This window comes from Caenorhabditis remanei, chromosome I, assembly GCF_010183535.1.
Source record: "Caenorhabditis remanei strain PX506 chromosome I, whole genome shotgun sequence".
In the NCBI taxonomy this organism is placed as follows: domain Eukaryota; kingdom Metazoa; phylum Nematoda; class Chromadorea; order Rhabditida; family Rhabditidae; genus Caenorhabditis; species Caenorhabditis remanei.
The window spans coordinates 13567439-13592945 of NC_071328.1; the positions used below are offsets into that span (position 1 = coordinate 13567439).

A 25507-nucleotide genomic window follows, 5' to 3' on the forward strand; every position below is an offset into this window, starting at 1 on the left:
TTTAATTCTGACTGATAGTCGAAAATTTGACTTTTTCGCGAAAAAATTCAAAAAATTCGAAAAAATTTGAAAAAATTCGAAAAAATTTGAAAAAATTTGAAAAAATTTGAAAATTTGACTTTCGCGCCAATTTGCCCGGGCCTTCGGGCCGGGCCGGGCCTTGATTTCGCCTCTAGTTTCAAATTCCTATATCTCGAAACCTATAAAAGTTAGAAAAAAGGTGTAAATTTCGAAAATAATGGTTTTTACTGGAAAAGTGTTTATAGATTTCGACTAATGTAACCCCTATCGCCTCTACTATGACAACCCATCAACATGCCGCTCCCTCTCTTCCTTTTTCCTTTGTTTACTCAGCAAACGCGCCCCACTGAACATATTCCAATGAAGAGGGGGGGGACACTTCCATCATTCGAATACTATTTCATCATGTATTCCTCCTATTTTTTGAGTTTTCTTGATGAAAACGAATAATTTCTGGGCGTTTTACTGAATAAATGCCGAAAAACAACTATTTGATTATTTTTAAGTCCTAATTAATTATTTTTATTAAATTCTAAATGGTGAGTTGTGAGGAATTGAAAAAATACAATAATTCAGTATGAATTTGAATTTATCTTAAAATTTTCGGATTTTATTTAACAAATACCTTTTTACTTTTCTAATATGCCGGCACTTGTTCGACCTGAAAGAAAAACACCAGTCACCAAAATATATTAAAATTAAATTGAATAAACAAAATTAAATAAACAAAATTACAGGCGTATGTGAGAGGAGGAGAAGCAAGTGTCCCAGAAGAATTTGTTGGCCAGAATATCAAAACGTGAGTTTTTTATTCCAAACAGAAAGAAAATATTAAATAATAAAAGTTTTTATCAGCTAATTACGAAAAGGAAAAATATCCAGATCGATACACTATTGAAATAATCGTCAAACTATTGAAGTGTTCTTACAATAAAGTGAGTTTTGCAAGCATATTTTGCTTCAAAATATGTTTATTTCAGATTTACAATTGGTTTAGAAATCAAAGACGCAAGGATGAATAGAACAGAATTGTATTATCACCAAGACCAAATGAAAAAACAAAAAGAACGATCTGCGATAAGTCATCGACGTTATCTGCTGCCGAGGAAAAGAAAATAAGAGAAAACGGGTCTAGCCCAGAAAATAGTTTTGAAAGTCTCCATTCGAGAATCATATTCCGGATGAAAAAGTTATTGGAACAGCTCGATGAAAAGTTATTGGAGCAACAAGGAAAAGAACACAAAGAATTGAGTGATGTTATGGATAACGCGAAAACACAGACTAGTAGTCTGGAACTGATGAAAGTTGTATTTGAAGGATTAAAAGGCAAAAAAGGAGAAGCATTTGCGGAGGTAAGTACATTTCACATATTTGTTCGGTTTTCACAGATTGCATCAACACTTTTAACTAGGGAAGGATCCCGAGTCGAGATGAAGTTACAGATCGAGATATATATCACTAGAACCGAAATTTTGCGCTGATTTCAAATTTGTAGTCTGTTTTTGCTGAACGATTTCGTGAAAAAAGTTATTCCCTTTTTTGTGGCTTCTCAATGCAAAAATGAGCATTTTCAAGACTTCCAAAATTAACGTTTTGCTCATTTTTTTCAATTTTTTTGTGTTGTTCGTACGAGTACGGCTGTAAAAATGATATTGGCATAGTTTGATTGCAGAATTTATTTTCAGAAAAATTTTTGTGGAGTTTCTTAAATTTTCAAAAATGACGCATCTACAAAAACTTTGTCTGAAAATTTTCTAAACTTCCAACACAAACAATAAAATCTTCATAATTTCAAATACACGTACAACACAAAAAATGTGAAAATATCAAGAAAAACGTTAATTTTGGGAGTCTTAAAAAAATGCTCATTTTTGCACTGACAAAGAAGCCACAAAAACGGGAATAACTTTTTTCTCAGAAACGTTTTGCAAAATTGGAATATTTGAAATCAGCGCAAAGTTTTGGTTCTAGTGATATATATCTCGATCTGTATCTCCATCTCGAATCGGAATCCTTCCCTAGTGACTCTCTAATTTTATCGGTAATTAATCGTTCCTGATCTAGATTGAAAGATTCGAAAAAAATCTCGTTTTATTTTTCTCTTGGAGTTTTTTGAGTGTTTTGCTTGTGGAAGCATACTTGTCAAGGGCCGGGTCGGGCTTTTTTTCAAAACGTCAGGCCCGGCCCGCCAGGCCCGTCTTTTTGGAGGGTTTTTTTTCAAATTTTTTTTCAATTTTTTTTCCAAATTTGAAAGGTGTACTAAGATGAACTCAGAATTTTCTCATAGAATAATATGAATGTCTTTTTGTCAATTTTTCCGCATGAAAAATTGAAAATTGAAAAAAAATTGAAAATTTTTCTCAAAAGCTCATATCCCTGACAAGACGGGCCTGACGGGCCGGGCCCGGGCCGAAGCTTTTCAGGCCCGGCCCGTCATTTGACAAGTATGTGTGGAAGTTTTAGAAGGAGGGAGAAATGATCTGAATTTTAAAAAGTTCAATTTTCGTATGACTATCAAAATGACGTACAAGAGTATTTTGTTTTCAGACGCATAGGAAAAACATCACTTGATTGAATGTCATCGAGACGTAATCGACCCGTTGGAGATGGCGGAACTCGTCACTGACGACTACATCGAAACAATTTCGAAGAAAATCAACAAAATAACTTTTAACGGTTCCTTTTATTTTTCAATAAATTATCACGAAATTTTGTTGAAATAGCAAGAAACCGAGAATCGAGAAATTAAAAGAAATAATTTTGTCCGAGAGGACTACACGGTGGAAGAAATTCGTGTCGGAAAACTCTTCCACGAAGGCTCCAAAAAAGTGAATTCAGAGCGTTTAGAGCGATTTTTAGCATATGCTCCAATGATGAAAGTTGCTCAGAATTTTCTGAAGTTTTTTGGAATCTGAAATAAAAAATATGACTTTAGTCCTCGTTTAATTAATATGGTCTTCATTAGATAAGTTTGAAACCAACAATGATTTCCAATAAAAACTCGAAATTTTCAATTTTTATCAAAAGTGTATCATAATTACTTCCATTTTCAATTATGACAGACGCCTGCAAATCTTTGAATTGACATTTGTTTTTAGCTTATCGAGAGCATTTAGAAAAGTATAATCATGACCGTATTCCGTTCCAAATGGGTCCTGCCACGAAAACCACAGTACCCTCGTTTAAAGGCGCATACCGTGATTTCGTGGTGGGACCCAATTCGCTCCAAATATGGTCATGATTATACTTTTCTGAAAGCTCTCGACGAGTTGAATGCAAATATCAGCTTAAAACCACATAAAACTGAAAAAATCTGAATATTGCGGATTTCGGAAATGCGAAAATAATCCGACTTGAATCTGCATATTCTAGATTCTGGCCTTTCCCACACATTTGAAAAGGTACTTTTATTTTAAACTTTTATATTTTTATTCGATAAGTGAATATATACTTAAAATCAAAATAACATTTATAACATCAAAAAATTTACGGGAGGGTGGCGGTGGCGTTGATGGTGGTGGCGGCCACGGGAAAATTCGGTTATACCCCCCACACCGATAGCTTCCCCGCATGTTGGAATACACCCCCCACCAACTGAAAAGTGGGGGGTTATAACTGTGGGGTTGTATAATGGAACAGAAAGTGTGGGGGTTTATAATGAAACCATTAAAGCCCCCCACAGTGGAAAGTGGGGGTTCATATCAAAACACCAGGCAATCTTCTATTATAACCCCCCACGTGTATCAATAAACGCCCCCAAAACGCCATGTTGGTATACCACCCCCGGGGGGTGTTTAATAGAATGTCTCCTGAATTTCTGCCTAAGCCTAAGAATTAAGGAAAATCAGCTTCCAGGGCGCTAAGCTTATGGGCGGGGCGAGAGCAAGCTCCAGGGTGTCCTGTTTTAAGGTAATCACTACTTCTAGGGCGCCGAGCTTAGGGGGTGTGTAATAGAATGATAAGGGAATTTCAGCCTAAGCCTAAGAATTGTGGAAAATCAGGGGGAATTTCAGCATAAATCGACGTTTTAGTTTTAACCTACAGATAGATTTTAAAGTTTTAGCGAAAAACTGCTGAAAAACGCACAGAAAACCCAAAAAAACGAAGAAAAATCGAATGAAAATAATTATTTTTGAGTGTAATCAATATTCAATTTGACTGCCAACAATGATACTCAGTCATTGGGGGGCCTATATCAAAATGATGCTCACATTACAATATATACCCCCACATCTGATTGAAATTTGGGGGGTTATATTGTAATGTGTGGGGGTCTATAATAGAATGTTCATAATATAGTCCCAACATTCCAATAAACACCCCCATCCAAATGACTAAATCACGCATTGTGGGGGTGTATTCCAACGTTTACCCAGGGGGGTGTATAACCTAATCTTACGGGGGTCTATAATAGAATGTACCCGCGGCCACGGCGACGGCTGTAAAATTGTTTTTAAAAATGTATTTCATGAATTTTTGTTATGTTTGACACTCACCTCCGTCATGGTCGGCCATTCCATGGATGGGCCAGCCTGGGGGCTTCACCCGGACCTAAAAATAAGAATATTATAAATGTACACATTAATAGGACGGTACGCTTCTTACAACCGCGCTCTATCGAAATCAAAGAAAATTGGATGCGAAATTGAGAGACTCAGAGAAGAAGAGACATTTTTCAAGGGGATTTCGATGGAGCGCAGTTGTAAGAACTGTGCCGAGCTAATAGTTGGGGTGAAAAAACTTACAATGTCCCTAGGATGGGGTGGCGGTGACGGTGGTGGCGAGGGGGATGGGGCAGTGGACGGCGACGGTGACGGGGTGGGGGTGGTGAAGACGGCGGCGTGGTCCCCGGGGTCTGAGCAGTGGTCTGACCCCCTATCTCCACCACCTCTGGCAGAGCATCCTGCCAGGCGGCGACATGCCACACACCCTCCCACCAAACCCACACACCAGTGGGGGTGAATACAACTTCCGTCTACAAAAAAAAATAATTGAAAAAAAACAACTTTCTAAAAAAAACACTTACGTTAACGGCCATTACCTCCATTTTTTTCAAAGCGAGGGATGACTTTTTTCGACTGATGTTGTAAGAATGAGGATATCGCACAGGTATGAATGTTTGGGGCCCATGTCTTCCACGCCCCCTTTCGCCCCAGAGGGACTCCACCCGAAACTAAAAAAAGATATAAACGTTCACATTAGTTGGTTGAAAAAAACTTACAATGTTCCGGGGATGGGGCGGCGGTGACGGTGGTGCTGGTGAGGGGGATGGGGCCGGGGACAACGACAGCGACGGTGTCGGGGTGGGGGTTGGCGACGACGGTGGGGTAGTCCCCGGAGTCTGAACAGGGGTCAGACCCCCTATCTCCACCACCTCGGGCAGGGCAGTCTGTCAGATGGCGGCACGCCACACACTCTCCCAAAACCATATACGCCTGTACGAATGAGGAACGGGCCAGGCCTGGAATGTGTTGTAATTTGAGGATGACCCGGAGTTTTGGTGTAAGAGTGAAAAGCAAGGTTACTGTAGACACACCGTACCTTACGAAAAAATGCACATTTTTTCAAAATTCCGTGAAAAACGCGCTGCTAGGGATAAAAGCCGTCAAAAACCCGAATTTTGAAGTTAAAAATGCTTTAAACTGGACGGAAATGAAAAAATCCAAATTTTCCCAAGTTTTTCCTGAAAAATAATCTGGAAAATAGTTTCCAACGTTTTCGAAACATTTTTCGGTCGAGAAATTTCCGAATTTTCTTTTTGAAACTCTCGGGAATTTCCGATTTTCGAGATTTTTTCGGGAAAAACTTTCGGGAAAATTTGACAATTTTTACATTTCTGTCTAGTTCGAAGAAATTTTAACTTCTAAATTCGGTTTTCTAACGTTTTTATGCTTAGCAACGCGTTTTTTCTCGTAATTTTAAGAAATTGTGCATTTTGTCGTAAGCTATCTACAGTAACCTAATTAGAAAAGGTCAGATTTAAGCACATTTATTGCAATTTAGCAACAGTTTTAATGTCAGAATCTACTTTTTCGACGTTTGTATGCCTAGAAATGTGTTTTTTTTTTCGAAACTTTTTTTTTCGAAAAAATTTGTGCATTTTGTCATAAGATATTGTGCATCTACAGTAGACTAGAGTAAAATTTTGAGATTTTCAGGTTATTTTAATAGATTTCAAACAATTTTAACGGCAAAATCTGGGTTTCTGAGGTTTTTCGGGTTCAGAAACATGTTTTTAAAAGTTTTTCGAAAAATGGAGAATTTTATATCTTGCACCTTCAGTAACCCAATATCAAATCTTGCGATTTTAGCTAGCTTCTGATTTAATTGGGGCTAATTGCCCTTTATTTTTATCATTAATTTTTACTGCATATTTATTGAATTTGAAAATATTTAAAAACGAAGTCTAGGGAATTTCCGAAATTTTAAGTTCCGCCCTGGTGACCCGGTTATTTCCGTGATCACGGCACCCTATCACTCCAAAATCTACTTGTAATGCGTCAGTGCCACGGGAAAAGCACCAGAGGTCTACTGTGCACATAACACTATAAAAATATTTTCCCCAAATAAAAATCAACTTTTTAGGGAAAATTTCCGAAATTTTATTGTTGTGAAACACCAAATTTCACTGAATTTGGTAGAAAACAGTTGATTGAGTTATTTGTGCATACTGTGTTAAAACTTTCTTGCTATACACCTTTAAGCTACAGTAAGAATTGCAAATTATCTTATCACTTCTACAGTACTCCTAGACTACAGTATTATAAATTCACAACACTGCGCCGCATGGCTTTAAAGGCGCATCTAATTTATTAGAAATTTCGCGGAATGGTCTCGTAGTTGCAAAAGATCAAATACCGTGTTTTCGAGCTTTGCAGGTCTAAAAATAAATGAAAATAATGTTTTTCGCTTCGAGACCATTTCGAACAAATTATATGCGCCTTTAAAGCCATGCGGCGCAGTGTCGTGAATTTATAATACTTCTTCTTGCTACAGTACCACCAGGATCCTAAATTTAGAATAAGGGATCCTGGATCCAAAAGCTACAGTAATAATTTGCACTAGCTTTTTACAATTTTACGGTGCTTACCTTCAGAATCGTCCAATCCTTGAAAAACGTCAAAAAAAAGAAAATATTAGATTTCAACAAAAATAGAGAGATGGTTTTCGACTGCCATGTCCGGGAGGCAAATCTTAGAATGACAAGAAACGCGGAGAGAGATGCCTATTTATACTAGACCACGCGCAGCATGCTCCAGGGCGAAAAAGTGGGCGTGGCTTCCCTTGTCGTTCTCATGGGTATTACGCAATCTATAAGTCATGCATGTGTGTTGTCTTTCTCGTGTGTAATAGAGCAATGCAATCCGTTATGTGTGCTCATAGGTATTAGGAAAACCGTTAGTACCAATATTAAGAGGTCGAAATGGAGTTGAGTGGAGACGTCATGGTGGGCATGAAGGCTATGAATGAGTAAATGTTTGGGGAGATATAAGTGTCCTTTCTCACTATTTGAATAATTGGCATACCCCTGCCAGATAGCCTGCGGGGAGGGGGGGGGGGGGGTGAAATTTTATATCATGAGTTTGTCATCATGTCTTCGAAAAGTGGGAATGGCCACCTCCCACGGCGCCCCTCCCACGCGCTACCGATAGCGAAAATTGAAGATATCTGGGATGTGGTTCGAAAGGAATTGAATGAGTTGAAGATAGCCGAGGAGCAGAAGGAACGAACGAAGAAATAATTTCAATGCGTCAAAGATGAACTCGATTTTCTTCGTCCTACTATCTATCGATAATTATTACTTCCGTAATTTTTGATATTCCGTAATTTCGGTTTTCATGCTACCAGTTGTTTTATTTACCATAAAAAGTTTATGACCCGTTATTTTTTATTGACTTATTTTCCTAAAATTTCGCAATTTTGATCAGTGTAAGATGGTCAGTGTAATAGGTTGGTCAGTGCGATGGCCGAGTTGACGGACTCTAGCTTTTTTTCGGAATAAAATTTTCGAAAAAAAAGTTTTTTGCACAGCCCTCGTTGAAATGGAGTTATGGGTCAGACCAGACCAATATGGTTAAAAAGGAAATCGACTGGGATTTCGTAATCTATTTTCAAATCAGATGATTTATTTGGTACCAGTGCACCTGAAAAGTCTTCACCTTTGACTACCGTGTGTCTGGTATTGGAGAAGTGCCTGCATTTTGTGGCGAGACCACACCAAGTCGTATGGGAGGAACAGTGGATCGATTGACTCCTGATCTGCCATTGCGCACACAGTAGATCCCTTATTTTCCCATAGGCTTGTTGTGGTCTCGCCACGAAACGCAGGCACTCCTCCAACCCCACGTTCTATTTACACTCATCTACTCCTCATTCTCATCTAATTGGAACATAAGTGACTGGGTCCGTTGTACGCGCACTAACGATCCCCCAGACTTTCCTACTGTCGTGGTCTCGCGACGAAGCGCAGGCTCTGCGTAGCGGTCGCGGCGCGTGCAAGATTTACACCCTCACCAAATTAATATAAAGGACGCTCTCATCTTGTGTCCCCCAGTCATTTCTCTCTATTTCCATCCCCCATCGTCTTCTATCTGTGCCCCAATGTTTTCCCCATTTCCCCTCCTCCGTCTTCCTCGATTGGTCCTGAGCGAAGTATTTAAATTGTTGAGTATCGGTGATAAGTGAGTTAGCCTTATAACCCTAACTCGACTAATTATTTTTTATTTTCAGAATCATGCTCTCCCTCTGCTCCAAAAGAATCTCTACCCAAATCAATAATGATCGTTTGTACTCTCAAAAAGTTATACTCGATCTGCACGATTTTGACGGAAAAATCGTAGTTCACTTTGAAAACGACAGAGATACATTTGAAATCTTCATTTCCCCAGAAACCGAGAGAACTTTCAGATCAAATGCTCGACAATATTCTATCGCAGGTTGTACTGTAAGAGTTACTAAAACCCGAAACGGAATTAGAACACTCTGGAAGAATTATCAAGATCAGAAAGAAGGATTTCGCTCTGTTATTCGACATCTATCGAATATGTTTCAATGCAAGATTCCAACTGGGAGTAATTGCTGTGACATTGTTTTATTTGAAACAAGAGTTTCACTGTTGTTTGATCTGCAAGTGGAATTCGAGAGTCTCTGTGTTCGCTTTACAGGATCAAAAGATGAAAATTTGTTGTTTAACCAGTTATCCAGTGGCTTTAGACTGGTTGAGGATCTTTGCATCTCATCTACTCCTGATCCTGGTTTCATCCCAGTTTTCTCTTCGTGGCCACAAGAAATTAGTATCTGGAGTTCCGCTTGGTTCACTTTGGAACATCTTTTGGAGAGCACTTGCACTAGAATTACACTTTGGATTTCTCTACTGAAAAACAAGGATTTGGATGAGATACTCAAGAATTGGAAAGCTGGAAGGTTACCGAATCTAAAACATCTATCGATTGATAGCCTGAACATCACAAATAATGGAGAACATATTCTGGGAATGAATTTGAGGGAACTAGACGGAATGGCTATCCAAACGGATGATGGATTAAAGAAGGCAACTATTGAACGTCGAACCCATGATATTTCGATGTTTGTGACTCCATTGGAATGAACATAACTTAATGTACTTTCTCCCATTTTCAAGAAACCATTATATCAAAAAAATTTAATTAAATCAAATCTACATTAATATTCATTATGTCTCTTCCCCTGCTTTTCATATTTCTTTTCTGCCTTCTCATTAAAAAAGAAAGGGCGGGAAGACCTTATCATCTTTTTTCCCATTTCTAATGTCTTGATGTTTTTTTTTCACGGCTTTTCTTACTTTTGTTATTTGTCTTTATTCAATAAAAGGTCTAATTGTTAGAATGTTTGAGGTTCTTCTTCCACTCAACATCAATAAATGTACCCTAAATAATTGATTTGGTGATTTTCCCACAGAACAATTCTCAGACGCGCGAATCACCACATCTGTCTTCTTATAAGGCTCCTTGTTAGAGTCTTGATGGCAGTCAGTCTTCATATTTTCTTTCTCTCCCGGGGTCACCCTCTTCCTCTTCCCTACGAAACCTTCCTAACCTCCCTAAATGACTTCTTCCAGAATGTATGTCATCCCAACAAACGAAGAGGATCAAACGATGATCGAGAGTCACGAGTTGTTAAGTATGGCATGTGCCAAATATAGAGAGGAGAAGAATGCTCGGGATAAAGAGCCCAGATTACGGTACACGACAATGCAGATGTCACTGATCGGACATCTCTGTGATGTGGTTCGAAAGGAATTAGATGAGTTGAAGAGAGCCGAGGAGCAGAAGAAGAGAATCAAGAAATAATTTCAATTTGTCAAAGATGAACTTGATTTTCTTTATCAATCGATAATTGAGAATTCCATAATTTCTGATATTCCGTAATTTGGATTTTCATGCTACCAGATGTTTTATTTACCATTAAAAGTTTATGATCCGTTATTATTTTATCGACTTGTTTTTCATAAAATTAAACAATTTTGATCAGTGTAAGATGGTCAGTGTAGTTTGCCTTTTTAATCGGTTGGTCAGTGCGATGGCCGAGTTGACGGATTCTAGCTTTTTTCGGAACAAAATTTTCGAAACAAAAGTTTTTTTGCACAGCCCTCGTCGAGATGGAGTCATGGGGCAACGTTTGTATATGGTTAAATAGGAAATCGACTGCGATTTCCAAATCTATTTTCAAATCTGATTACTTATTTGGTACCAGTGCACCTGAAAAGTCTTCACCTTCGACTACCGTGTGTCTTGGATTCGAGGAGTGTCTGCGTTTCATGGCGAGACCACAACAATGGGAAGAACAGCGGATCGATCGACTCCTGATCTGCCACACAGTTTCTCCGTTATTTTTCCCATAGGCTTGTTGTGGTCTCGCCACGAAACGCAGGCAGTCCTCCATTCCCACACTTTATTTACACATCTCAATACTCCTCAGTCTCATCTCATTATCTCGAAAATAAGTGACTGGTTCAGTTGTACGCGCACTATCGATCCCCCAGACTTTCCTACAGTCGTGGTCTCGCCACGAAACGCAGGCTCTGCGTAGCGGTCGCGGCGCGTGCAAGATTTACACCCTCACCAAATCAATATAAAGGGCGCTCTCATTTTGTATCCCCCAGTCATTCCTCTCTATTTCTATCCCCATCGTCTTCCCTCTCTCCCTCAATGTTTTCCCCATTTCCACTTTTCCGTCTTCCTCGATTGGTTCTGACCGAAGTATTCAAATTGTTGAGTATCGAAGAAAAGTGAGTGAAGCTTATCAAACTAGCCTGACTAATTATTTTCTATTTTCAGATTCAGTCTCTCCCTCTGTTCCAAGAGAATCTCTACCCAAATCAATAATGATCGTTTGTACTCTCAAAAGGTTATAATCGATCTGCACGGCGAAAAAATCGTAGCTCACTTTGAAAATAAAAAAGATAGATTTGAAATCTTCATTTCTCCAGAAACCGTGAAAACTCTCAGATCATATGCTCGACAATATTCTATCGCAGGTTATACTGTAAGAGTTATTAAAACCCGAAAAGGAATCAGAACACTCTGGAAGAATTATCAAGATCGTCAAGAAGGATTTCACACTGTTATTCGACATCTATCGAATATGTTTCAATGCAAGATTCCAACTCGGGACGGTTGTCGTGACAGTGATTTATTTGAAACAAGAGTTTCATTGTTGTTGGATCTGCATGTGGAATTCGAGAGGCTCTGTGTTCGATTTACAGGATCAAAATATGAAAATTTGTTGTTTAACCAGTTATCCAGTAACTTTAGACTGGTTGAGGGCCTCAGAATCTCATCTACTCCTGATACTGGATTTAAACCAGTTTTTACTTCATGGCCACAGGAAATTACTATCTTTAGTTCCGCTTGGTTCACTCTGGAATCTCTTTTGGAGTGCACTTCCTCTACAATTACACTTTTGCAGTCTCATCTGGAAAACAAGGATCTGGATGAGGTACTCAAGAATTGGAAGGCTGGAGGATTCCCTAATCTAAAAAATCTGTACGTCAAGAGTGACAATATTACAAACAATGGAACTACAATTTTGGGAATGAATTTGAGCGAATTATCAGGAAAGGTTATCCATACTGATGATGGAACAAAGAAAGCAATTATTAAACTTGACCCTTATAATATCCAAATCTCTGTGGCTCCATTTAAAAGTGCTTTTTCCCCTTTTCGACAACTCTTCTTTTTTGGAATTTAATTAAATCGAATCTATTTTAATATTCATTGTGTTTCTTCCCTGCTTTTCCCATTCCTGCTGCGCCCCTCTCATTAAAAAAATGGGGGAAGCTTTATAATTTTTCTTCCTATTTCTATGGCTTCATGATGTTTCACACCTTTTGTTACTTATATTATTTATCTTTACTTCAATAAAATGTCAAATTGTTCCCAAATCTGAGGTTATTCTTCCACTCACATCAACACATTAACATTAGTGAACTCAGTTACTGAGACTTCTTTATAAGAGTTCTAAAGGTTCTAAGCACCCTACAGTAAAGTCATCACATTTTTCAAAGTAGCTCTCTTGTGTTGAGTCGGCCGGTTTCAGACTTCTCCATCAATCGAGTAAAATGACTGTTCAAGACATTAGATGTCTTACCTTCCTATTGTAAAATTGCCCAAACCTAACCATCTCACTGGTGGTACAACCAAATGTGGTAATCCCTTCTGTATCCCGAAGGGGACAGAAGGCCGCCGGTAAGAGCCGAGTGGGATGTACATGTTCACGCAATTATTCCTTCTTTTTAGGGCGCTCACTATCCCCCTCAACTTGTTGTTTAATCAGATATCCAGTAATTTTGGACTGATTGAGGATCTTAAAATCATATCCGTTACTAACCCTGGTTTCAGACCAGTTTTCAATTCATGGCCGCAGAATATTAGTATCAAGAGTTCTTATTGGTTTACTTTGGAATATCTTTTGTCGTGCACTTGCACCAGCATTACACTCGAGGAGTCTTGCCTGGAAAACAAGGATTTAGATGTGGTACTCAAGAATTGGAAGACTGGAGGATTCCCGAATCTAAAATATCTGAAGATTCATAGTCTGAGGTCTACAGATGATGGAGAACATATTTTGGGAATGAATTGGAGCGAATTAGATGGAATGGTTATCCAAACTGATGATGGATCAAAGAAAGCAACTTTTGAACTCGGCCCTTTCGATTGAAATGTCTGTGATTCCATTTGAATAAACAAAAATTCACATTACTAAATTTAAAACTCTATACGAAAAGTTTGGACCGAAAATATCGCACAAAGCCCTTCATTACCCTCAGCATTCCTCTGTTGTTATGATACTGTATTCATCCAAAAGCATTCTAAATTGAACTTGATTATTTTGTTTTTTTTAAACAAATAAATAAATGAACCCTAAATTATTGATTCTGTTGATTGAATTGTACTAGATTTTCTTTTTCCTGGTTTCTTAATCGTACCTTATGTTAAAAAAATGAATAAATGGACCCTCAATTATTGATTTGGTGACTTTCCCACAGAACAATTCTCAGACCCGCAAATTACCACATCTGTCTTCTTGTAAGGCCCTCTATGACCCGCTATGATGTCTTGATGGCAGTCAGTCTTCCCATCATTTCCTTAGCCAGTCACCCTCTACCTCTTCCCCTCCCTAACCTCCATGCTTTCTTCCAGAATGTCTCTCATCCCAACAAACGAAGAAGATCAAACGATGATTGAGAGTCATGAGTTGTTGAATATGGCATGTGCCAAATATAAGGAGGAGAAGAATGCTCGTGATAAAGAGCCCAGATTACGGTACACGACAATGCAGATGTCACTGATCGGCAATCTCTGTGATGTGGTTCGAAAGGAATTGGATGAGTTGAAGAGCGCTGAGGAGCAGAAGAAGCGAATTAAGAAATAATGGAAACCCGGAACAGATGAATTCGATTTTCTTCGTATTCGATAATTTATACTTCCAAAATTTTTTGATATTCCGTAATTTTGATTTTCATGCTACCAGTTGTTTTATTTACCGAGGTTCTTATTCCACTCACATCAACACATCAACATTAGGGAACTCAGTCACTGAGAGTTCTTTATAAGAATTCTGAAGGCTCTAAGCACCCTACAGTCTTTTGTTGAGTCGGCCGGCGTCAGGCTTCTCCTTCAATCGAGTAGAAAGACTGTTCAAGACGTTGTCTTAACTTTCTCTGGCAAAATTGCCCAAAGCTAACAATCTCACTGGTGGCACAACCAAATGTGGCCATCCCTTCTGTATCCCGAAGGGGACAGAAAGCCGCCGGTAAGAGCCGAGTGGGATGTGCATGTTCTCGCAATTATTCCTTCTTTTTAGGGTGGTTCAGAGGCTATAGAAGGCGCCCATTTGTACGGAATAATACGTGTTATATACATATAACAGGTTTATTAGGATAAAAAGCATGTCCAGCGAGGGACTGAATTAAAAACCTATGCCGGTTATCTCCTTTACAAACTCAACAGAATAATCTAACAAAAAGGGAAAGTTAAAAGACATCAAAATTTTAATTTTTAAATTCTACTTAGCCCCCTCTCTCTGTAAACAGAATCTGGGATTGGAGGAGTGCCTGCATTTCGTGGCGAGACCACGACAAGCCTATGGGAAGAATACCGGATCGATAGACCCGAGTCGTACTATTGCTCACACAGTCCGTTATTTTCCCATACGCCATCTTAGGTCTCGCCACGAAACGCAGGCACTCCTCCAATCCCAGATTCTATTTACACATCTCGCCACGAGATTTAGGCATACCTCCAACCTTATATTCTATTTACACACTCCTCAGTCTCATTACTCCCCTTCTCCTCTTACTCGTTTCATCGTCTTCTCTCTCTGCCGATGCCTCCCTTTCCTCTCCTCTGTCTTCCTCGATTGGTCCTGTGTGAGGTATTTAGATCATTGAGTATCGGAGAGAAGTAAGTTAAATCGATTAACCTAACCTAATAATTTTCTATTTCCAGAATTAAACTTTCCCTCTGCTCCAGGAAAGTCTCCACTCAATTGTATAATGATCGTTTATACTCTGAAAAGGTTATAGTCAGTCTGGACATGATCAAACAAGAAATCGAAGTTCGCTCTGAAAATGATGGAGATACATTTGACATCTTCATTTGTCCTGCTTCTGCTCGTTGTCACTGCAGCTTCTGCTTGTTGTCACTGCAGCTTCGGACGAGTTGACGAATGCCTTCCGAGATCCCCGAACAGCATACGGCTCTTTGGACTAACCCTGCAAGGAAGAAATTCGTTATATTTTCGACGTGTTTGCTATAATTGTACCTCCGATTCTGTCCATGATTGGAGCAGATACGGATGGTGGCGTTGGACGCGGATTGTTGACCTCAGGTGGAGTTATGCGGGTGTTGAAAACAGATGTGCCCGCAGGGACTCCTGGTGGGAACGGATGCGGGATTAGACGGCTTGTTCCATCAGCGTTGATGACTCGGAACTGGTTGAAGTGTCCTCCTCCCAAGTGGGCCCATCCTTTGTCCATAGAGGCTTTGACTCGCTCGTTGAATGCTGTAACTATATAGTTATACAACAATTCTTCTCTCAATTACTCTATACCCTTGTGGAGATCAGCTGCCAGCGGACGTGGATGACGTGGAGCACCCGATGCTCTAGGCGGCATGCGGATGTTGTTGTCGGTGTCCGAATCACCAGACTCCTTGTCGACGTCGTTGTCTGAAGCGCCAGAATCCTTGTTGACGTCGTTGTCCGATTGATTGTTGCGGCTGTCGTCACTGTGCTGTAATAAAAACAGTACAATTGTGGGTTATTATAGGTAAAGAGAGTTGAGTTTGAGTTCATTTGCCTTAAATTAGCAATTTTTTAGCTGTAAATCAGTGTTTTTCAGTATATTTCTATTAAATTTCAATGAAATAGTGACCGAAATTGTGAGCTATGAGCAATAATCGATTTCTATGGGTGGGTATTCGAAATATTTTCAAAAGTGGCGCTGGAACCGCTACGCGGCCGCGTTGCCTCCACCGGAATTCAAAAATTGCATCATTAAGTGATGTTTTTAGCTGAAAATCTCTCGGAAGTCCTTAAAATCACATAGAAACTGGGCAGAAATGGTGTTAGCTTTGATGCTTTAACCGATTTTAAGCAGTTTGACTACGATTTCGTCGGCGTTCACTGAATTTTAGCTTAAAACTGCTCAAAATCACTGATTTTTAGCGTTTTTTGTCGAAATTTCACGAAATATTAGCGAATCCGACTAAAATTTTGCCGAAAGCCTGGCATTTGGCCTTTTTATCCACAAAAGAGTGAATTTTATCTGGATTTGACACAAAATTTTAAGCTTTTAGCTACTTTTCGATGATTTTCAGTCGAAAATCATCGATTTCTGCGTTTTTGGTCGAAAATTCTCAGATATTTTCAGATTTTTTGGGTATTTTTTCTATTCATGACAAGAAAATACCAACCTCACTCTTATTAGAGCTTGAGTCCGCGGATGTTGGCGTTGGAATTGCGGCGGAAGTTGTCACAGACTTTTCCTCCACGTTTTCGTCGGCCTCGGTGGCGGATGGTGGTGATTTGTTGTCGAGTGCCATCGATAAGTCTGAAATAAACCCTTTAATTAATTTTAATCACGGAAAATACGGATAAAATCAACGGAAATTGCGGAGAAACGGCAAGAGAGACGATAAAAATTTTAGGAGAAGAAAAAATTTTTCGTTCGCGCTCGTTAGGTCCGCAGTCGTACGCAATGTCGGTGAACATTAGACAGTACGACTTTTTGGCGGGAAATTCAAACTTGTGTCGATTTACGGCATTGTTGCTCATGTTAAAAGCAAAATTGCTCATAATGACGCAAATTTGTGCGAAATTCATAGAATTTCGACTTGGGTGAATAGAAAAAATTGAGCAGAGTTTCGCCATGACTTGACACAGAGTTTTTCGGCATTCTAATGAGAACGACAATCGAAAAAGGGTCTCTAGTGCGGGTCTGAAGCTAGTTCCGTCGTTTTTCAGAAGATGTCAGCTTCGACGGCGATTTTCGAGCGGATGTTGGCCAACGACGACGTCGTAGAATACTGCAGACTTCGTCGAATGACTGTGACATCGTAGAATAACGCAGACATCGTAGAAAATTCGACGTAGACCTCGTAGAATAACGCAGACTTCGTAGACTGACTTGTTCTTCTTTCTTCAACGATTTTCGAGCGGAATGTTGGCCAACCACGACTTCTTCGATCCATTTGACCTTCTTTCTTCTGCCTACACACTGTGGTGTAGGTCTTTTCAGCTCGATTCGCGTCGTTGACTGCCAAAATCCTCTTTTGACCAGGAGTGGACTCGCGGACAATGCCGGGAGCCGTCGACTGGTGACAAAGGAAAAAAATCTGAAAAGGAGAGAACGGAGAGACGACGAAAGCGCGGAAAATCAAAGAAAAACGAAACAAAGAGGGGTAAAGGGTAACATGTTGCTATTTTTTAGCTACAATTGCTCACTTTTAACACATTTTCTAGCCAAATATTCAGAAAATCAGAAGTTTGCGAGCCGACTCGGTTCATATACAGCGGGAAGGTCGAAAAAACGATAAATTTACGATTTGTGTAGAGATATAAGAGCCGCCTTCAAGTGGGAATGTCGAAATCGATAAATTAACGATTTATGTAGAGACATAAGAGCCACTATACAACGGAAATGCCGAAATCGATAAATTAACGAATTATGAAGAGACCTAAGAGCCGCTGGCCATCAATTAAAAAATTGAACGGTCGTTATGCACCATGTGGAGAAGGCAAGTAAGAGCGGTCGGAGACTATTGCCTAATCCGTTATTATCACGCAACCCTAATATGAATAATGGCTAGTTTTGTGTAAGATAAGCTATGCAACCGGAAATAACAGTACACATGTATTCAATGACCCATTTATTACGCTCTCTATCGCGGAATCCCTTGATAAAGCACCAAAAAAGGTAAAATAAGATGAAAATGATAAAGTTGACGGTATGACGAGCAGGTGACTGCGAGGAGTGCGTGCGGGTGTTGTCATTGATGGCGAGAGGTAAAAAGAGTGTCAATGCACCCAAAAACCTTCGGAAAAGATGGAAAATCCATTCGATGCCCTCACAACAAATACGCGCGCTCCTCCTTGCACCCGTTCGCATATACGAAACTATTCGCAACTGAATGAGTGGGTGTGGGAATCTCTCAGTGAGAGAGTGGAGGATTAGAGAAGTGCAGGGGAGCGCGTTTGCATATTTACTTTGCGAGGGTATTTGAATTGTAATTAATTGTTAATCAATATAAAATAAGCCTGATAACAGGAAATAAAGGAGAATAATAACAAGGTGAGTAGAACAGAGAGTAACGAAGGTTCTGAAGGTCCTAGTTTTGTGGGCAAAACCTTAGGGGGCCTTCAGATGACCTTCAAGTTGGCAACTGAGAACATTCTCTGGTAAAGTTGACAACAGCAATCATTAAAGTTGGTCATTGTATTAAAATGTCCGTGACTCCACTTTAACAAACAAAACTTAATGTACTTTCTCCTCTTTTCAAAAAATCATCTATATCGAAAGAATCTAATTGTTCCGAATCAATATTGATATTCTTCCCTTGCTTTCATATTTCTGCTCCCCCTTTATATGATGTTTCACACCTTCTGTTACTTTCATTATTTATTTTTATTTGATAAAAGGTCTAATTGTTCCCAAATTTGAAATTATTCTTCCACTCACACCAACACATCAACATTAGGGAACTCAATTTTATATTAAACAATTTTATTCAATTTGTTGTCTCTCATAGAAATTCTTTGATAATCGGTAGCAAAAACTGCAAGGAATCCATTGTAGAATTCATTCTCTGACAGAGAATTCACATCAAAACCAGAGTTGTGCGGAATTCCGACTTCCGTTTAAGAAAAATCATTTCCGCACAACTGTAATTCAAGACCTCCTGGCTCACTCTGGAAAATCTCTTCACCTTTCAACTGCTCCTAATTATCCATCATTCAACTAAGCAGGCGACCGGAGTAGGGCTACGAAGCAGCTTTAGGATTCTCACAGCAATCAGTTAGACATTTCGTCTAAGGTTCTGAGCACTCTAAAGTGAAAGCTTCATACTTTTCAAGGTAATTCTTGTTTTTGGTTGGCCTCTGCCAGGCTCCCCCTTCAAAGGAGCAAAATGATAGGCCAAGACGTTTTCTTACGATCCTATGGTGAAATTAAAAAAAGAAAAAAAAGAACCCTAAGTTATCGATTTGGGGATCTTCCCAGGGAACAGTTCTCAGACGCCCGAATTACCACATCCGTCTTCTTGTAAGGTCCACAATGAGAGTTTTGTTGGCAGTCAGTCTTCCCTCATTTCCCCTCTCTCCCGGAGTCACTATCTCCTTCTGTTCCAGTTCATACCAAACCTCTCCCTAACCTCCCTAAATGACTTCTTCCAGAATGTTTCTCATCCCAACAAACGAAGAAGATCAAACGATGATCGAGAGTCACGAGTTGTTGAGCATGGCATGTGCCAAATATAAAGAGGAGAAGAATGCTCGGGATAAAGAGCCCAGATTAGGGTACACGACGATGCAGATGTCACTGAACGGCCATCTCTGTGTTGTGGTTCGAAAGGAGTTGGATGAGTTGAAGAGAGCCGAGGAGCAGACGAAGAAAATCAAGATTTAATTTCAATACGTCAAAGATGAACTCGATTTTCTTTGTCCTACTATCAATCGATAATTAATAATTCCATAATTTTTAATAATCCATAATTTCGATTTTCATTCTGGTACCATCTGTTTATTTACCATGAAGTTTATTACTTATTTAAAAAATTATTGACGAAGAGGAGTTATGGGTCGAGACCAATGTATATGGTTGGAAAGGAAATCGACTGGGATTTCCAAAACTATTTACAAATCTGATTACTGATTTTGGTATCAGTGCACCTTAAAAAGTCTTCACTTCTAGACAAAATGTTCAGGAGCTCAAAAAACTCATATTTCCAAAATGGTCAGCGTACTCCGGTCGGTGTAGTTTGGTAACTGTAACTTTGTCACTGTATTCTAGTCCGTGTCAAAACCCCGCATAACATTCCCTCAAGTCACGGAATTTATGGGAGAAACCATGTAGTATATGTCTATGGGAAGAATAAAGGATCGATCGACCGTAGTCGTACTATTGCTCACACAGTCCGTTATTTTCCCATACGACATTTTAGGTCTCGCCACGAAACGCAGGCACTCCTCCAATCCCAGATTCTATTTACACATCTCATTACTCCCTTTCTCCTCACACTCATTTCACCGTCTTCTATCTCTGCCCCAATCAATGTCTTCCCCATTTTCCCTTCTCCGTCTTCCTCGATTAGTCCTATTCAAGGTATTCAAATCATTGGATATAGGAGAAAAGTGAGTTAACCTTATTGACCTGACTAATTCCTCTCTTATTTCCAGAATCAAGCTCTCCTTCTGTTCCGAGAGAACCTCAGCTCAAATCAATGATGCTCGTTTGTACTCTCAAAAAGTCATAGTCGGTCTGGACATGATCAACCAAGAAATCAGAGTTCACTCTGAAAATGATGAAGATACATTTGACATCTTCATTTGTCCTGATTTCGAGAGAACGCCCAGTTCAAATACTCAACTAGTTTCTATCGCTCTTACACGTTATACTGTAAGAGTTATGTCTACCGGAATAGGAATCGAAACATTATGGAAGAATCAAGGATTTCTATCTGTTATTTAGCATCTATTGAAGATGTTTCAATGCAAGATTTCAACTCGTTTTAATTCTCATTGTAGTGATTTATATCAGCCAACTATTTCTAAGTTGTTTGATCTGCAAGTGAAATTCAAGAATCTTTGTATTCGCCCTAAAGACTCAGAAAACTTGCTGTGGAACCAGATATCGAGAAATATGGAACTTGTTGAGCGTCTCGTCATCATGTCTATTGTTGATACTGGTTTCAGACCCGTTTTTACTTCATGGCCACAGAAGATTAGTATCAGGTATTCCGCTTGGTTCACTCTGGAATCTCTCTTGGCGTGCCCATGCACTACAATTCAACTTGTGCAGTCTCATCTGGAAAACAAGGATTTCGATAAGATATTCAAGAATTGGAAGGCTGGAGGATTTCCTAATCTAGAGCGTCTGGAGATCTATAGCCAAAATATTACAAATAATGGAGATCATGTTTTGGGAATGAATTGGAGCGATTTAGACGGGATGGTTATCCAAACTGATGATGGATCAAAGAAGGCAACTATTGAACTTGGTCATTGTATTAAAATGTCAGTGACTCCACTTTAACAAACAAAACTTAATGTACTTTCTTCTCTTTTCAAAAAATCATCTATATCGAAAGAATCTAATTGTCTCGAATCAATATTAATATTCATTATGACCTTTCCCCTGCTTTCATATTTCTGCTCCCCCTTTATATGATTTTTCACACCTTCTGTTACTTTCATTATTTATCTTTATTTGATAAAACGTCTAATTGTTCCCAAGTTTGAGGTTCTTCTTCCACTCACACCAACACATCAACATTAGGGAACTCAATTTTATATTAAACAATTTTATTCAATTTGTTGTCTCTCCTAGAAATTCTTTGATAATCGGTAGCAAAAACTGCAAGGAATCCATTGTAGAATTCATTCACTGACAGAGAATTCACATCAAGACCAGAGTTGTGCGGAAGACCTCATGGCTCACTCTGGACAGGCTACGAAGCAGCTTCAGGATTCACACAGCAATCAGTTAGACATGTAGTCTCACGGATCCTTACAGTGACGATGCGCAAGCAACAATACTGACGCATTTCTCGTGCAATTTTTCGCCAATTTTGTTCAAATTGCAGGTCTAAGAATTGATAAAAATTTCAAAAATCAAAAATTCGGAATTTTTCCGTTGTAATCACTGAAAATACAAATAAAAGGAAAGAAAAAGAGTTTTTGTACTTTTACTAACACTTTAGGAATAGAAAAACCAAAAAAAACGAAATTTTTTTTCAAAGTTTAATGTAGAAAATGGAAAAATAGGGTATTTTAGCGAGCATAATATATGTTTTCCTTGCTTTTCTCGTATTTTTTAATCTAAAAATGCCTTGGAATACATTTTTATCCCTTGTAACGGTTCAAAATTGAAATTTATTGGTTCAGAATTCCTTTAGTTGAGATCTCCTCCTCCAATATTGCACCGATTTTAGAATGTTTGCACTTTTTCGATAGCTCTCAACATTATATAGAAGTCTATCATCTTAGAATAGCAGAAAAAAATTTTTTTAACCTTTAATTCGTGTTTTGCCGAATTTCCAGTGCAAAAGAAGAAACTGTAAACTTTGAACGGGAAACGGTCATCCCAACAAACGAAGAGGATCAAACGATGATCGAGAGTCATGAGTTGTTGAGCATGGCATGTGTAAAATATGAAGAGGAGAAGAATGCTCGAGATAAGGAGCCCAATTTACGGTACACGACAATGCAAATGTCACTGATCGGCCATCTCTGTGATGTGGTTCGAAAGGAGTTGGATGAGTTGAAGAGAGCCGAGGAGCAGAAGAAACGAATCAAGAACTAATTTCAATACGTCAAAGATGAACTCGATTTTCTTTGTCCTACTATCAATCGATAATTAATACTTCCGTTTTTTCCTATCACCATCAAAATCTTGAAAAACCGAAATTTTCAACAAAATTTATTTCTTTTTTTTTCGCGATTACCCCCAAATTTTTTTCTGAAAAATTTGTTTGCATGAGTTATTCTATTTTTTTAAGCATTTTAAAACAACTCAACGACTTCACAGAAAAAAATTTTTTTTTTGACTCTCAGTTTTCGGGGGTCTGGTCAAAGTAGGAACATGACCAAAAATATTTTCATAGTCTATCAAAAAGTCTATGAAATTCTCTACTTTTTACTTGTTTTTGCTTTTTTCGCAAGATGGGAGAACATTGAGAAAAAAATGATGAAAAAAAATTTTTGAAAAAAAATTGAAAAAAATTGATTTTCTAAAAATCTGAAAATCTCGAAAATTAGGTCCAGTCACCGGAAAACCTTTTAGGTTTATCATTTTTTTTGCAGAATCTATCAAATAAGGCAAAAAAATCACAAATTTTGTGGAGCCAGTCGGGAGTCATTCCATGTAAGCAGGCGGCCGGAGAAGGGCTACGAAGCAGCTTAAGGATTCTCACATCAATCAGTTAGACAGATCGTCTAATGCTCTGAGCACCCTAAAGTGAAAGCATCATACCTTTCAAGGTAATTCTTGTTTTTGGTTGGCCTCTGCCAGGCTCCCCCTTCAAAGGAGCAAAATGATAGGCCAAGACGTTTTCTTACGATCCTATGGTGAAATTTAAAAAGGAATAAAATAAAGAACCCTAAGTTATCGATTTGGGGATCTTCCCAGGGAACAGTTCTCAGACGCCTGAATTACCACATCTGTTTTCCTGTAAGGTCCACAATGAGAATTTTGTTGGCAGTCAGTCTTCCCTCATTTCCCCCTCTTTCCCGGGGTCACCCTCTTCTTCTGTTCCTGTGCATATCAAACCTCTCCCTAACCTCACTCTATTTTTCCAGAATGTCTGTCATCCCAACAAACGAAGAGGATCAAACGATGATCGAGAGTCATGAGTTGTTGAGCATGGCATGTGCCAAATATGAGAAGGAGAAGAATGCTCGAGATAAAGAGCCCAGATTACGGTACACAACAATGCAGATGTCACTGATCGGCCATCTCTGTGATGTGGTTCGAAAGGAGTTGGATGAGTTGAAGAGAGCCGAGGAGCAGAAGAAGAGAATCAAGAAATAATGGAAATCCGGAACAGAGGAATTCGATTTTCTCCATCAATCGATAATTAATATTTTCATAATTTTTAATAATCCATATTTTCGATTTTTATTCTGGTACCAGCTGTTTATTTACAATAAAATGTTCATAATCAATTTTTATTGATGAATTGAAAAGCAGGGGAAGAGAAATTATGAACACATATTAATATCGATTCGATTCGATTAAATTCTTCAGATATATTTGATCTTTAGAAAAGGAGAGAACGTACATTTAGTTTTGATTATTGAAATGGAGTCACGGACATTTCAATCCAATGTTGGCCAAGTTTGATAGTTGCCGTCTTTGACCCATCATCAGTTTGGATAACCATCCCATCTATCTCCAATAGATTCATTCCCAAAATATGTTCTCCATTCTCTTCGAATCTCCAGCTGGCAATGATCAGACGTTTTAGATTCGGTAACTCTCCAGCTCTCCATTCTCTGAGTATCTTATCCATGTCCTTGTTTGCCAGATGAGAATAGTAAAGTGTAATTGTAGAAGAAGTGCACGCCATAAGAGATTCCAGAGTGAACCAATAGCAATCCCAGATCGTGATGTTTTGTGGCCATGAAGTGAAAACTAGTTTAAAATTAGTATCAAAACTAGACAAGATGATGAGACACTCAACAAGTCCCAAGTTCCTGGAGATCTGGTTCCACAACAAGTTTTCATCTTTTGATCCTTTAAAGTGAATATAAAGCGTTTCGAATTCCACTAGCAGATCAAACAACTTAGAAATAGTTGGCTGATATAAATCACTATTAAAACAACCTTCACTAGTTGAAATCTTGCAATGAAACATCTTCAATAGATGCCGAATAATTGATAGAAATGCTTCTTGATGATTCGCCCAGAATGTTTCGATTCCTGTGGAACAACATGCCATAGAAAATTGTTGAGTATTTGATCTGAGAGTTTTCTTGGTTTCTGCAGAAATGAAAACGTCAAATGTATCCTCGTTATTTTCTAAGTGAACTCTGATTTTTTTGTAACACATGTCCAGATCGACTATAACTTTTTGAGAGTACAAACGAGCATCATTGATTTGAATGGAGAGTTTCTTGGAGCAGAGGGAGAGCTTGATTCTGAAAATACGGAAATAATTAATTTGGAGAGGTTTCATAGGTATACTCACTTCTCTCCGATACTCAATGATTTGAATACCTCACACAGGACTAATCGAGGAAGACGGAGGAGGGGAAATGGGGAAGACATTAGGGCAGAGATAGAAGACAATGAAATGAGTAGAGGGAGAGACTGAGGAGTGTGTAAATAGAATCTGGTATTGGAGGAGTGCCTGTGTTTTGTGGCGAGACCACAACTAGCCTCTAGGAATAATAACGGATCGGTCGACCCCAATACTACTATTGCGCGCACAGTCGATCCCTTATTTTCCCACAGGCTTGTTGTGGTCTCGCCACGAAACGCAGGCCCTCCTCCAATCCCAGATTCTATTTACACGAGAGAGGAGGTTAAGTAGAATTTAAAAATCAAAATTGTGATTCATAATCTTTCCCTAGTTAGAGATTAAGGGATTTTTCTTCTTTCTAGATGGGGTAACAAATAATAAATTTTACTAACTCCCATTTTGAAGAGAATCATCAAAATCAATAATTGCCTCTTTCAACCCATCGTGCTATGTCTTAGCCATGGAGGGAATATTGGAAAACAAGTTTT

General features: G+C 38.9%; 7 protein-coding genes across 7 annotated transcripts; 6 read left to right on the plus strand and 1 right to left on the minus strand.

Annotated features, from left to right (window-relative positions):
- Nucleotides 1-8622: 8622 nt before the first annotated feature.
- On the plus strand, nucleotides 8623-9628 carry GCK72_002994 (uncharacterized protein; the record flags this gene model as incomplete). The annotated part of the gene is made up of 2 exons (XM_003092455.2): nucleotides 8623-8702; nucleotides 8752-9628. 2 exons carry the CDS (start codon nucleotides 8623-8625, stop codon nucleotides 9626-9628), a joined length of 957 nt encoding a protein of 318 aa, XP_003092503.2.
- Nucleotides 9629-10103: 475 nt separating this feature from the next.
- Nucleotides 10104-10349, plus strand: GCK72_002995 (uncharacterized protein; the record flags this gene model as incomplete). Its single annotated transcript, XM_003092452.2, has 1 exon — nucleotides 10104-10349. One exon carries the CDS (start codon nucleotides 10104-10106, stop codon nucleotides 10347-10349), a length of 246 nt encoding a protein of 81 aa, XP_003092500.2.
- Nucleotides 10350-13701: 3352 nt separating this feature from the next.
- On the plus strand, nucleotides 13702-13932 carry GCK72_002996 (uncharacterized protein; the record flags this gene model as incomplete). The annotated part of the gene is made up of 1 exon (XM_053723740.1): nucleotides 13702-13932. One exon carries the CDS (start codon nucleotides 13702-13704, stop codon nucleotides 13930-13932), a length of 231 nt encoding a protein of 76 aa, XP_053592385.1.
- Nucleotides 13933-19438: 5506 nt separating this feature from the next.
- On the plus strand, nucleotides 19439-19684 carry GCK72_002997 (uncharacterized protein; the record flags this gene model as incomplete). The annotated part of the gene is made up of 1 exon (XM_053723741.1): nucleotides 19439-19684. The coding sequence occupies one exon, from the start codon at nucleotides 19439-19441 to the stop codon at nucleotides 19682-19684; it is 246 nt and encodes an 81-aa protein (XP_053592386.1).
- Nucleotides 19685-20329: 645 nt separating this feature from the next.
- Nucleotides 20330-22579, plus strand: GCK72_002998 (uncharacterized protein; the record flags this gene model as incomplete). Its single annotated transcript, XM_053723742.1, has 4 exons — nucleotides 20330-20409; nucleotides 20455-20674; nucleotides 20747-21291; nucleotides 22318-22579. The coding sequence occupies 4 exons, from the start codon at nucleotides 20330-20332 to the stop codon at nucleotides 22577-22579; spliced, it is 1107 nt and encodes a 368-aa protein (XP_053592387.1).
- A 996-nt stretch (nucleotides 22580-23575) lies between these two features.
- GCK72_002999 (uncharacterized protein) lies at nucleotides 23576-23806 on the plus strand (the record flags this gene model as incomplete). Its single annotated transcript, XM_053723743.1, has 1 exon — nucleotides 23576-23806. One exon carries the CDS (start codon nucleotides 23576-23578, stop codon nucleotides 23804-23806), a length of 231 nt encoding a protein of 76 aa, XP_053592388.1.
- A 262-nt stretch (nucleotides 23807-24068) lies between these two features.
- On the minus strand, nucleotides 24069-25045 carry GCK72_003000 (uncharacterized protein; the record flags this gene model as incomplete). Its single annotated transcript, XM_003092438.2, has 2 exons — nucleotides 24069-24915; nucleotides 24966-25045. 2 exons carry the CDS (start codon nucleotides 25043-25045, stop codon nucleotides 24069-24071), a joined length of 927 nt encoding a protein of 308 aa, XP_003092486.2.
- Between the last annotated feature and the right edge of the window lie 462 nt (nucleotides 25046-25507).